The sequence below is a fragment of the Mastomys coucha genome, unplaced genomic scaffold, assembly GCF_008632895.1.
Source record: "Mastomys coucha isolate ucsf_1 unplaced genomic scaffold, UCSF_Mcou_1 pScaffold22, whole genome shotgun sequence".
Classification (NCBI taxonomy): Eukaryota; Metazoa; Chordata; class Mammalia; order Rodentia; family Muridae; genus Mastomys; species Mastomys coucha.
The window spans coordinates 139,226,687-139,238,942 of record NW_022196905.1 but is presented as its reverse complement, the minus strand read 5'-3'; the positions used below and the strand labels follow the sequence as shown (position 1 = coordinate 139,238,942).

The 12,256-nt window shown below is 47.7% G+C and overlaps 1 protein-coding gene across 15 annotated transcripts in view; it reads right to left on the bottom strand.

Moving 5' to 3' along the window:
• Positions 1-10,803: 10,803 nt before the first annotated feature.
• The window catches only part of Trrap (transformation/transcription domain associated protein), a 95,328-nt gene continuing 93,875 nt past the window's right edge, over positions 10,804-12,256 (bottom strand). For all 15 annotated transcript variants that reach the window (XM_031338679.1, XM_031338687.1, XM_031338684.1 and 12 more), the window contains one exon: positions 10,804-11,920. In XM_031338679.1, coding sequence (XP_031194539.1) covers positions 11,636-11,920 — 285 coding nt within the window. In that variant the 3' untranslated portion in view covers positions 10,804-11,635. The remainder of the gene's footprint in view (positions 11,921-12,256) is intronic.

Genomic DNA, 12,256 nt, shown 5'->3' with positions numbered 1-12,256 from the left:
TGAGGAATTCAAGGTCAGGTCCTAATAAACAGATTCAGTATCTGGTGGCAGTGCCACCCCCTACCATCACAACAGCAGAGCCTCCTTGCCTCACACAGCAGCAAGGGGAGGAGCCCTGAGGTCATCCTTGAAGGTTCTACCTCACACCCAGTCACCTCCTGGGACCACTGTCAGGAGCTTAGATACAGGATAAGAGGTGGGGGGTGGGGGTTGAGAGGGGACACAAAAACCACAGCCTCAGGCTCTTGCTTCATCAGAGCATCCCAGAGACTAGCAGGCTGGTGTCGCTAGAGATGATCTGGTCGCTATGCCTGGAAAACCAGGTGACTACAATTGACTCTCATCCCCAAACTTAGGGCTGCCCAAACTTAGGGCTGCAGGCCACACGCCCAGGCTTTCTTGCCGCCCCAGGGCCTAATGCTGGGACAGGGGCAGGTGGGAAGGACATCCTCCACTCAGAATAGTTGCATGCAGAATTTTACTCTCACACTAGACTGGGGCAGCGCCCAGCCACTGTGGGCCCCATAGCTGCCGCCCTCAGTCCTCCCCATTCAGGTACCTCCTGGAGTGGCTCTAAACTCTTACAGTCCCCACTTGGTTTCAGCAGGTGGGGTGACTAGCCCCCGCCCATCCATGCAACCCCACAAGGTAGCCGGAGGCACCACAGTAGGCTCCCTCCCACTCCACCACTCTGTTCTACTTACTGGGCTCTTCTGCTATACAGAAAGGGACAGTCTGCCACCTCTACCCACAATGTCCTGTCCTTGCTCAGTAGTGACGACCTCCTTACCTGCCTGGCCAGCTTGCTGCTGCACATTACTTTGGTCGCGGGACTAAGTGTCAGGTGGTGACAGCGCTGGGGACTCCAGCAGGCCCAGGCCCAGTTGTGGAAGGGTCTGCTGTGGAGAGGAAAAAATGACATCATCAATTAGCTCTTACAGGGCTGGTGAGATGGCTCAGCGGGGAAGAGCACCGACTGCTCTTCGGAAGGTCATGAGTTCAAATCCCAGCAACCACATGGTGGCTCACAACCACCCATAATGAGATCTGATGCCCTTGTCTGGTGCTTAAGACAGCTACAGTGTACAGCTACAGTGTCTGAAGACAGCTATAGTGTGCTTACATATAATAAATAAATCTTTAAAAAAAAAAAACCTTTAAAAAAAAATTAGCTCTTACAGAGAGAGACAGTGGCACACAGGTCACCCCAGCCTGAGGGAAGTGGAGGCAGGAGGGTCAGGAAGTCAAGATTAGCCTTAGGATCATGTGGAATTTTGGGCTAGCCTGGGTTACATAACACTACCTCTAAAGAAAAGAAAGCCAAGAGTTGGGCCACTGAGATGGCTATGGGTAAAAGTACTTTGCAGCACTGCCTGGGTGACCTGAGTTCAATCCCCAGATCCCTCAGGAGAAGGAAAAAACAAAAACAGATGCCTGGAGATTGTCCTCTGACCTCTACACGTATACACATTGCACATACAGTAGTAATTTTTAAAAATGACCCTAAGGCATTTACTACATCGTCTAGTAAATATGCAGTAAATGTTGACCTTTTAAGGAATCAGAGACCAGGAGGCTGTTTAATAGAGCTCCAGCTCTGAACAGAGAGACGGGCTCAGTGGGAAACATGTGAGCACGTCTGAGGGCCCAAGTGCCGGGAGCTCACAGTGGAAGGAGAGAATCTCACACAGTTCTCTGATCTCTGTACACATGCCTGTAAACACCAAGACACCAGGTGGTGCACATATTTAGTCTCAGGAGGCAGAGGCAGAGGCAGGCAGATGTCTGCGTCTGAGACCAGCCTGGACTATATACATGGATCTCCCTGAGCTACATTGTGAGACAGTCTCAAAACAAAACAAATCAAAAAACCAAAGCTACCTTGGGCTATACAGCAAAACCCTTTCTGAAAGTCCAATAAGAAGGGATGGTGGGTGAGAGCTGAGCTAGTGGCAGACAGGAGCTGCCCTGGACAATGTCCTCAGACACATCCAGTCCCACCCAGGAGCTCAGTTCCTGGCTTATAACCCTTATAACAGCCTCAGATAGCATTCTAAAGGCTATGGACCCAGATTCCTGTCTCAGGAAAGCAGCTGCTTTCAAAAGCATAGAGGGGGGAGACAAGGGTGGACGAGCATACTATGCAGAAGGAAGCAGCAGGCCCAGCAGTCAGCCATGATGGTCAATCACATTGAGTCCTGTGTCAACTGCCCTGTCATGAGAGCTGAGCCCAGACAGCCGAGTGCAAGGCCCAGGGAGGACAAGGGGGTCTTTGGAGAGGACATGGCTGGCTACAGGAACCTGCCCAGGAAGCAGCAACTGTATGAGGAAAGGGAGCTCTAAAGAGAACGGTATGGTTGAACTAAACACTTAGCTGAAACCAGTCAGAACATGGTGCCTCTTGCCTATGAGTCCAGCCCTTGAGGCTTGCACGAGAGAACTGAAGTCAAAGGGCAGCCTGGGCTATGCAGCTAGACCCCCATGTCAGCAAAGTAAACTAAGTAAATATGTATCAAAGGGCAAAGAAGGGTAGAGTTGTCAGTATCCTTCAAGTGTGTTTTTTAAAATTCTCAGTCTGGAGAGATGGCTCAGAGGATCAGAGTTCACCTCTAACTCCATCTCTAGGGTATTTGGCCTCTGTGGGCACTCACATGTGGCAGACAGGCAAGCAGGTAGGTAGGCATGATGGATACATACACACACACACACACGCACACATGCACGCATGCACACCATAGGCAAACACATCATTTGGCCATAGTCAAAAAAAAAACCACAAGTTCTAGCAGAAATGATGTCACTAAAGAATCAGATGTTGCAGGCTAGGAAGATGACTCAGTAGGGAAAGGACAAGTCCCGTAAGTGTGAGGACCTGAATCCGAATCTTTGGGACCCATGAAGAAGTTGGACATGGTAGCACATATCTGTAATCAAGGTGCTCTGGTTCCGGTTGACCTAAGAGGTGGAGACAGGAGAATGCTGGGATTTTTGTGGGCTAGCTTAGCTGGCGTTTATAGCAGCAAGCAGGAGACTGTCTCCATACCTGAGATTATCTGACTACACAGGCCCACCATGAGACACAAATGTCTGTATTCACACACACACATGCACACACAGACGCCACACACTCAGGAACTCAAGACACACATGCTCACACATGCACAGGAGTGTGCGCCTGTAATGGTGGTGGGGGCCCGGGAGGGGGGCTCCCTGAGGCTCACTGGTCAGGTTTCGCAAAAGACCCTGCCCCAAGGACATGGTGCGCAGCTGATGAGGACCCCTGACTTCGGGCTCTGACCTCCACATGTACAAGCATGCACATGTACACACACGAGAAAGGGACTTCTGCTTCAACTGGGAGCAAACGTCCCAGGAGAGAGGTCAAAGGTCACCCAGGCACACTCTGAGCCAGATGAGCAGCTTCACAGCCCTTCTCAAAGCCAGTTCATTTCCCCAAGGCACAGAAAGCCTCATAGTCCATAAACTCAGGCCATTGCTCCTGGAGGGCTCTCTCCTCCAAGGGTCTTTGCTGGTCCAGAACACCCTGTACTGGCCACGGAAATATCTGTACCTAGGATCTGAGTTCTACCTGCTGTCCACACAACTGCTTTCTAAGATCTAGAGTCCCAGACAGGCACTGTTCCCACTGCACTAGAGGAGCCATGACTATCGTTTCTACCATATAGTGCAGATGGTGCCATGACTCAAGTTCAGACCTTGCTAAACAAATGATGAACGTCAGAACAGAGTGAGCCTCCCACGGTAACATTACCATTCCATTCTCTTGATAGGCAGCGTTAATTCTCCATTTGTGGTACTCTCTAAAATAGTCTGTATAGGGGCTGGAGAGAGATGGCTCAGTGCTTTATGAGCACTTGCAGCTCTTGCTCTGTGCTCAATATCTGGCACTCACACTGAATGGCTCACAACTTGCCAGAATTCCTGTTTGGATGGTCCAGTGCCCCCTACTGGCCTTAGCAGGTACTGAATGTGCATGGTATATACATACCTATACACATACATACATACATACATACATACATACATACATACATACATAAAAGCAAAATAATCCATATATACAGCAATGGCTTCTTTTGTTTTTTTGTTTTTTTTTTTTTGTTTTTTTGTTTTTTGGCCTTGAACTCAGAAATCCACCTGCCTCTGCCTCCCAAGTGCTGGAATTAAAGGCATGCGCCACCACTGCCCAGCCGGGTTGGGGGTGGTTTTTATACAGCTGAGGATGGCCTCAAGTTTGCTGTTTGGTCAGGTCTGGCCTTAAACTTCTGGTCCTGCCTCTGCCTTAGTACTGGGATTACAAGCGTATGCCATCACATATGTTTTGGGGTGGGGGTTGGAGGAGCAGGAGATGGAACCCGGGGCTTCATGCATGCTAGACAAGGCTTCCACTACATCCTCAGCCCTAATAACTGCTATCTTTAAGTATACATTTATTTACATTATGGATATGACTGTTTTGCCTGCAAGTTGTATGCATACGCACTGGGAAGCCATTGGATCCCCTGGAAGTAGAGTTACAAATAGCTGTGTGCCATTATGTGGGTGCTGGGAACCAAACCCAGGTAGGTCCTCCACAACGCTACAACTTCTCTTAACCTCTGAGCCATGTCTCCAGCCACTAATAAAGTCCTTTAAAAACGTCTCATCATTGTGTATGCACGTGGAGTAGAGGGTGTACACCACAGCGTGCACACAGAGGTCAGAGGACAACTTTCTGCAGATGGTTCTCTCCTTCCCCTGGGATTCTGGGAATCAAACCCAGGGTGACAGGCTTGTGCAGCAAGCCCCGTTACCCACTAAGCTGCCTCACAGCTCTGTAATAATTTCTTTTCTTTTTTCATTTTTTTTAGATTGATTGATTGCTTGCTTATATGTAAGTACACTGTAGCTATCTTCAGACACACCAGAAGAGGGCGTCAGATCTCATTACAGATGGTTGTGAGCCACCACGTGGTTGCTGAGATTTGAACTCAGGACCTTTGGAAGAGCAGTTGGTGCTCTTAACCGCTGAGCCATCTCTCCAGCCCCTGTAATTAATTTCTTATACTCAACAGTTGCATGGCTTTTGTCCTCCCTGGGTCTCACTGGTGTTACTGATGGCACTGCAGCTCAGACCATATGGTTAAGTTTTAAAAATGGGAATGGATGTCCATCCTCTCTGACTCCTGCAGCGGCAAGAACAGCACTTTTGGTTTGCTACCTCTTGAGTTCTTTCTCTCAGCCTGGAAAGAGCAATTTCCTGTTTGTCTTCTTAGTGGTTTTGATTCTTTTCCTCATTTAGTTTAATGTTGGCAGCTAAGTTCTTATCCAGAGGCTCAAATGGAAACTGAGCAAGTTACAATCCTTTGGGGCTCACTTTACAAATACACTTGACTTAAAGGGAATTTTATGAGGTAATTTTTCCTTTTTTCTTGCCTAGAAGGATAGGAGGCCATGGCTGCTGGTCCCTGGTGCCTCGGCCGTCAGCTGGACTCTGACAGGTTCCCTACAGCTTATCTCTGTGAGCCCAAGGCTGGATTCAGTCTACTTTTATGGCACATATACTTACTTAAATAAAATGTAGTTTGTCATTTAAAAATTTATACTTTAGAGCTGGAGATGGCTTGGGGTTTAAGAACACTTGGTGCAATTGCAAAAGCAACCTCATGGTGGTTCACAACCACATTTAACTCCAGTTCCAGGGGACCCAACTACCTCTTCTGACCTCTGCAGGCATCATGCACACATGGTGAGCATACATACATACATACAGGCAAAACACTCATATATGGGAATTAGAATTACTTTTTTAAATTTATGCTTTTGCAAATTATAGCTTCATGAAAAGAACAACACATTAAAAATAATGTCTAGCCTGAGGAGATGGCTTAGTCAGTAAGATGGCTGCCTCCTGAGTGTGAGGACCTGAGTTCAATCACTAAGGCCTACATAAAAAGGCAGGCCATAGCAGCATGCTCTAACGTCAACACCAAGGAGGCTGGGCCAGGCAGCCTAGCCTTCTTGGTGAATTCCAAGCCAGTGGGAATGCCTGTGTTGAAGGTGGGTGGCGTTCCTAAGGATTATGTCCATCACTGTCTTCTGGATGACCATGTGCACATGAACCCACATGTACATACATCCCTGCTCCAAAACACACATATATACAATAAGTGTCTGGAAATGACATCAGCAGTATGGTGGACGGCAACATCTTAGACTCAAATGGTCCAGATAAGAATGCAGATGATCAACTGGAGCAGACTCCAATGCCTTCCTTATATATACATAACAGCCCAAGCCATACCATCAGACTGCTGAGGGACAAAGTCAAAGCAGAAATCCAGGGGCTAGAGAGATGGCTTTGCAGTTAAGAGGACCCTGTAACTCCAGTTGCAGGGGATTTGACATCTGGCTTGCCCTGCACACATGAAATGCACACACAGACAAGTAGGCATGAACATGTAAAGATATGTGTTATTGTTGGTTAAGTTTCCTCCAAGATTGAAGCATTCCATCCATGAGGGAAGCTCCTTTAAGCAGGAAGGTAAATGATTCAAAATAGCTTCAGGATGTCCCTAAAACTGACCAGATTCATCAGGCTCCCACTGCCAGAGTAAAGAATAGAAGCTCAGAGTCCCTCCCAGATGCAGCAAAGCTGAGGGTCAAGGAAGACTCTCAGACAATCCAAGTTGCAAAGGAGATTCCTGAGACTAGGCCAGAATAAAAATAAGTAAATAAATCTTTAAAAGGGGGCTGGAGAGATGGTTCAGCGGTTAAGAGCACTGACTGCTCTTCCAGAGGTCCTGAGTTTAATTCCCAGCAACCACATGGTGGTTTACAACCATCTGTAATGAGATCTGATGCCCTCTTCTGGTGTGTCTGAAGACAGCTACAGTGTATGTATTTTTATCACATAAATAAAAACAAACAAATAAATCTTGAGACCAGGCCAGCAATTTCTCAATAAGCAGGATGCAGTGGATTTAAAGTGCAAAAGGAGTGCCGAGAACACTGTTTGACAAAATGAAGGGAAAATTAAGACATTCCCAGATTAAAATACAATGATGAAAACCAAAAATCAGGTACTTCGTGGCCACTGATACTACCTTACCTGTCTCGGCTTGAGATAGGACGCTAGCAGAAGCCGTGCAAAAGCGCAGCTCTCCAGTGAAGGCAAGTATGTGCTCAAACAAAAGTGGGCATGAGTTTATGAATGGTTTAGTAGTGGGCCACATTTTTCTGCATGACTTGAAAGATAAATGCAAAAAAAAAAAACAGTTAAATCTATACTATGAGGAAACAATGTACAAAGATGTAATTTTTAAAATTTATTTATTTATTTATTTATTTATTTATTTATTTATTTATTTCAGAGGTGAGGACTGAACCCAGGGCCTTGCGCTTGCTAGGCAAGCACTAGCTACCACTGAGCTAAATCCCCAACCCCAAGATTTTAAAAGGGGTCAGTATTTTTATTTATGCATCGGCATGGCAGTTTGTGGCGGGCAGGAGAGGATGTCTGGTCCTTTGAGGCTGGAGTTACAGCTGGGTGTGTGTGTGCCTGGAACTCTGGTCCTTTACTAGAGCAGCAGGTCCTCTTAACCAGGAAACCATCTCTCCAGCCCCACAAAGCTGCAATTTGACATTTACAAAATGAGATGGGGCAGAGCTGTTTGTAAAGTGTATGAGATTAAACCTGGCAGAGATTCAAATCAGACTGTTTTAATTTTAGGACATTAAGAGTCAACAAATCTATAGAAAGTGTTCATAAAACTTGTTATCAGTAGAAATGAGGAGGGATTAAAAAATGTGTCACTATAAAACACAATCACTGAACCACACAGGAAAGGCAGCCATGAAAGAGACAAGACATGAAGAAGCAGTGAGACAACAGGATGACAAACCACAGCATGAGCCTTCCTGTCTCTAATTATTGTAAATGTAAATGGGTTAACCTACTCCATCAAAGGACACAGACTAACAGCATTGCATTAGAAACAAACCCAGAAACCAAGACCCAAGTTTGTTCTTCTATCTACAAGAGAATCACATTGGACCTTAAGATAGGCAGAACAAAACAAAAGGACTTTATTTATGTGGTACACAAGTGTGAGTGGGTGGGGTGGGCTATGCCAAAACTAACCAGAAGCAAAGGACACAATGTAACATCAAGTCAGTAAACCAAGAGACACTATTATAAATGTCATTAGGTCTCAGCTGGCAGAAGCAAACCTGGTGGGATGGAAGGAGAAAGCGTCTACCCCACAGCTGGAAACTTAACACCTGTTTTCAGCAGACACAGCAAGGAGAAAGGTGCGATCCAAGAAAACTGGCACACTGCACAGGTCTATCAGCCTGTGATAGACATAATATGCAGAGCAGCACAGTGTATGTATGTATGTATGTATGTATATATGTATGTATGTAAATGTGTATGTCTTTTTTGAAGCACTGGAAACTGAACTCAGGGCTTCATGCACACCAAGCTTGAGCTCTCCCACCAATGTACAACCCTAGCCCACAATACACACTTTCCCAAGGGCACCTGAAATACCACTTGGGGTCAACGTTAGGCCACAAAGCAAGTCTAAATTCTTACAAGGCTGAAGGCATGGGCTGGTGAGGTGAGTCTGCAATTCCTGCTAAATCGGACAGCACTCCGAGTTTCACTCCGTGGCAGAAGGAAAGAACCACTTTCTGAATGTTGTCCTTTGACCTCTAGATGTACTGCACACCCCTGCACACTGAAGTCCTAGCATGTTTCCCAATCATAAATGGGGGAAAAAACCTAGAAACTATAGCAGAGATACTGAAAAAGTCACAAGAGCATTAAAATTATACATTGTATGACTAATGGTTCAAATGTGAGAACCAATGGTTGAAGTAAGATGTACGAAATGACCCAGTTTACACACACACAAACACACTATCAGCTGACTGTTGGTCACCAGGACCCTTTCAAACAGAACAGCCATCGGCAAATAGTGTTGCAGAAGAATTAAGCTGGCTGCACACTTTCCTTACACCAGATAATGTGTTAACTCAGAATGATCCCAAAATATAGAACACGTCAAAATTGAATACTTATTCTGAAGCAGGAGGATTGCCTCAAGTTTAAGGTCAGCCTGGGTGGCCACACAGTAAGTTCCAGGCTAGCCAGGTCTAGGAGTAAAACCCTGTCTTAACAAACTACTCAACAGAGGGCTTGTGCAGAGCTAGGGTAGAGAGCTTTTCTGGTCTGCACAATGCTCTGCGTCTGATTTCTAAAGCATAAGCGGGCATGGTGATGCATTCGCTCTCATCACTAGGAGAGAGATGGAGGCAGATGATCACAATTTAAGATTATCCTTGGCAACATAGCAAAACTGAGACCAGCCTGGGCTATACAGGACTCTGTCTTTAAAACACACACACACAAACGCACACGCGCACACGCGCGCACACACGCACACACACACACACACACACACACACACACACACACACACACACACATGCAGCCTACCTCAAAAAGGTAGTCCTCAAGTAAGTGCCTACCTTCTGAATAGGCCGTCATGAGCACAGCTCCAGATATCCCACAGGGCTGGGAACAGCTCAGCTCATGTCACCACAGCATCCTGGATCTCCTGTGGAGGGTCCTCATCTTTTCCAGTCTGGATGGCACTTGCTAGGTTCATACTGGGGGAGACCCCTTTTTGTCCTGCCCACAGCTATAAGATTGGCTGAGCCTGGAAGGGAGCCTTAGGCCTTGCCCCTACCAGGAGCACTAACTCTAGACTGGCTGGCCAAGATGACAGTCATGGGCTGCCTTACTGCTCACCCTTGGGCAGCACAATGACCTCCTTGTCACCATTGGCCACCAACTCCCAACATTCCAGCACCTAAGACACATTCTCACAAACGGAGTGATTCTCCAGAAGCTGAGGAGCTCAGATAACCCATAAAGGACCAGCAGGAACGTCAAGTCAGATGCACACCATCCCACTCCTCAGCCTCAGTCAGTCTGTACCCAGGGCTCAGTTCAGTGGGATAGTGTTCGGATGGCTGAAGTACAATTCCACTTGTTCCGGGACTGGCTCCGGGACCTTGGAGGGCTCCTCCCCCTCTCTAAGAAGGCAATTCTTTTTCTGTAAAGTGTAGAGCCATCCCTCTCCTCAATGGAGGAGGGCCCACAGAGCTTAAGCACTAGGGATATACAAAGACTCCAGTAAGGCTACTGGGGCCAACCAGCCACGAAGGAGCTTGTAGCCCTATGCTGGGGTGGACTGTTAGCTTCCTCTTGGAGGACGGAGGAGGGAGGAGTAAGCTTAGCCTCAGGAGATGCAGGCTGCAGACAAGGGGAAAGCAGATGAGAGTCCAGGGCCAAGAGGGGGTCGTGATCCATGCTGTGTGGTAAGCAGCTGTGGAGAGCCTTGTAGAAAGTTGGCACCTGCCCAAGACACACTCCTTTAGACTCCTTGGGATCCTGTATCAGGCCGATGTCATAGCCACACACTATAATGGGCTTAGATCTACCTGTCCTTTGATCCACACTGCTTTCCCAGGGTTGAGGCACAGACACAGCACCAGCTGTGCCTCCCACAGGGTCCACGTACATGGTGAGTCAGTAGGATGAAGACGGACAGGCTCACTGCCAGGTCAGGACTGCCGTTCCTGTCACCAAGGGCCACCGCATCTTCACAGGCAGCAAGCACCAAAATCTAGAAGCCACACCCTACTCTGTCCAGGAGGGGCCAACAGGTGCTGAACTGGAAGAGGCGCCACATGGAAACAGACACTAATATAAAAATAAGGGACAGCAAATACTTTTATAAAATATTTATTCTAAAAAAAAAAAAAAATCACACTGTACAAATTTAGCTAGAACGTTCTCAATGCTCAGATTTATAAAAATGTCAACATAACAGACTAAAGGGGACAAACTTTCACTGCTTTCTTTTTAAATTAGGAGGGAAAAACAAAATGATTTTCTTGTCTTTTTTTTTTCTCTGGTACAATGATAGTAAATCTCTAAAAGATATCCAACAAGCCAGCAGTAAGAAGTGAAAGGCTGGCCTGCTGGCCTCCACAGCTCCGTTTCTGCACAGCTGAATCGGAATCTGATGAGACCAAGGGCAGCTTTCCCCTGCGGGCAACTCAGGCTCACTGAGCCACATCATCAGACTTAGCGAGATTTCCAAACCAGTGATAGAGCGTGAAAATCTGTGCTCAGAGACGCAAGCCTGCCCAGCTGTTCCTGATTCCTGTTTCTCTAACACTGGGATTTCCTAGACCCTGCTGAAGGTCTGTGCACAGCGCGCAGCTGCTCTGAGGTGTACTTTCTGGAAGTTAAGGGATGGAGGGGACCTTCTCAATCTGCCCTTCACACTGAGACAGGAGTACCACACGGAGTCCCAGTCTGGGGCTCAAGTTAAAAAGCATCTCAGAAGCTGCTGAGCTTGGCTCTGCCACCTCCAATGGCCTGGCCATCCCTGTGTGCAGGGGCCTCTCCAGGACTAATCCCATGCTCTTCCACACACGAACTACTGGGAAGGTAACTGATAAAGTGGGGAACAAGGCAGAGAGAGGTCTCAACAGCCAGAGGCTCAGAGGCTGAGAGGCACATTTCACATTCTGGGTGGGGTGGCAGCTGAGGTCACAGCCACGGATGCCAGGCAGGGTCCATGCGACACAGGTTGTCCAGGCTGTTGGCAGCAGCCACCAGGGTGTTCACCTTGCTCTCCCCACCGTCAAACTGGGCCAGGTTGTGCAGCCGGGTCATGATGGCAGTGACGGCTTTCTGAACTAAGGAGACCAGCTGCTGGCTGTCCATGTTCTCAGGCTGCCCCGCGGCCGACAGTGGAGAGGAAGTGTCCTCCTGGGTCTTTTTGTGCCAAGCAATGATCTCATCCCGGAGCACAGTCTTCAGAATGCCATCCACCTGTGCAAAGGAGAGGAGGAAATAGCTGTGTCCCACCAGGGGTGACAGGGGTGACTGGGCATCACCCAGGGGTGATGGGGTGTAGACCCCATCTATCATGAGCAGCCAGGGCCAGCTGCCACCTAGGGACTGAACACAGCACTGTTCTCTGGTATAATGTCAGGATAATCTCATGAGAATGCACTGAAACCCAGCCAGCATCCTGGGCACACCGAGAACACCAGGAACGGCAGGCTTCAGTGTTGTGTCCTCTCACTGTGCTCACAGCAGAGGTGCTGAGGGCATCTTGGTGAGGCAGGAGAGTGGAGGGCAAATAAATTCAGCCCTAGCTTGGCT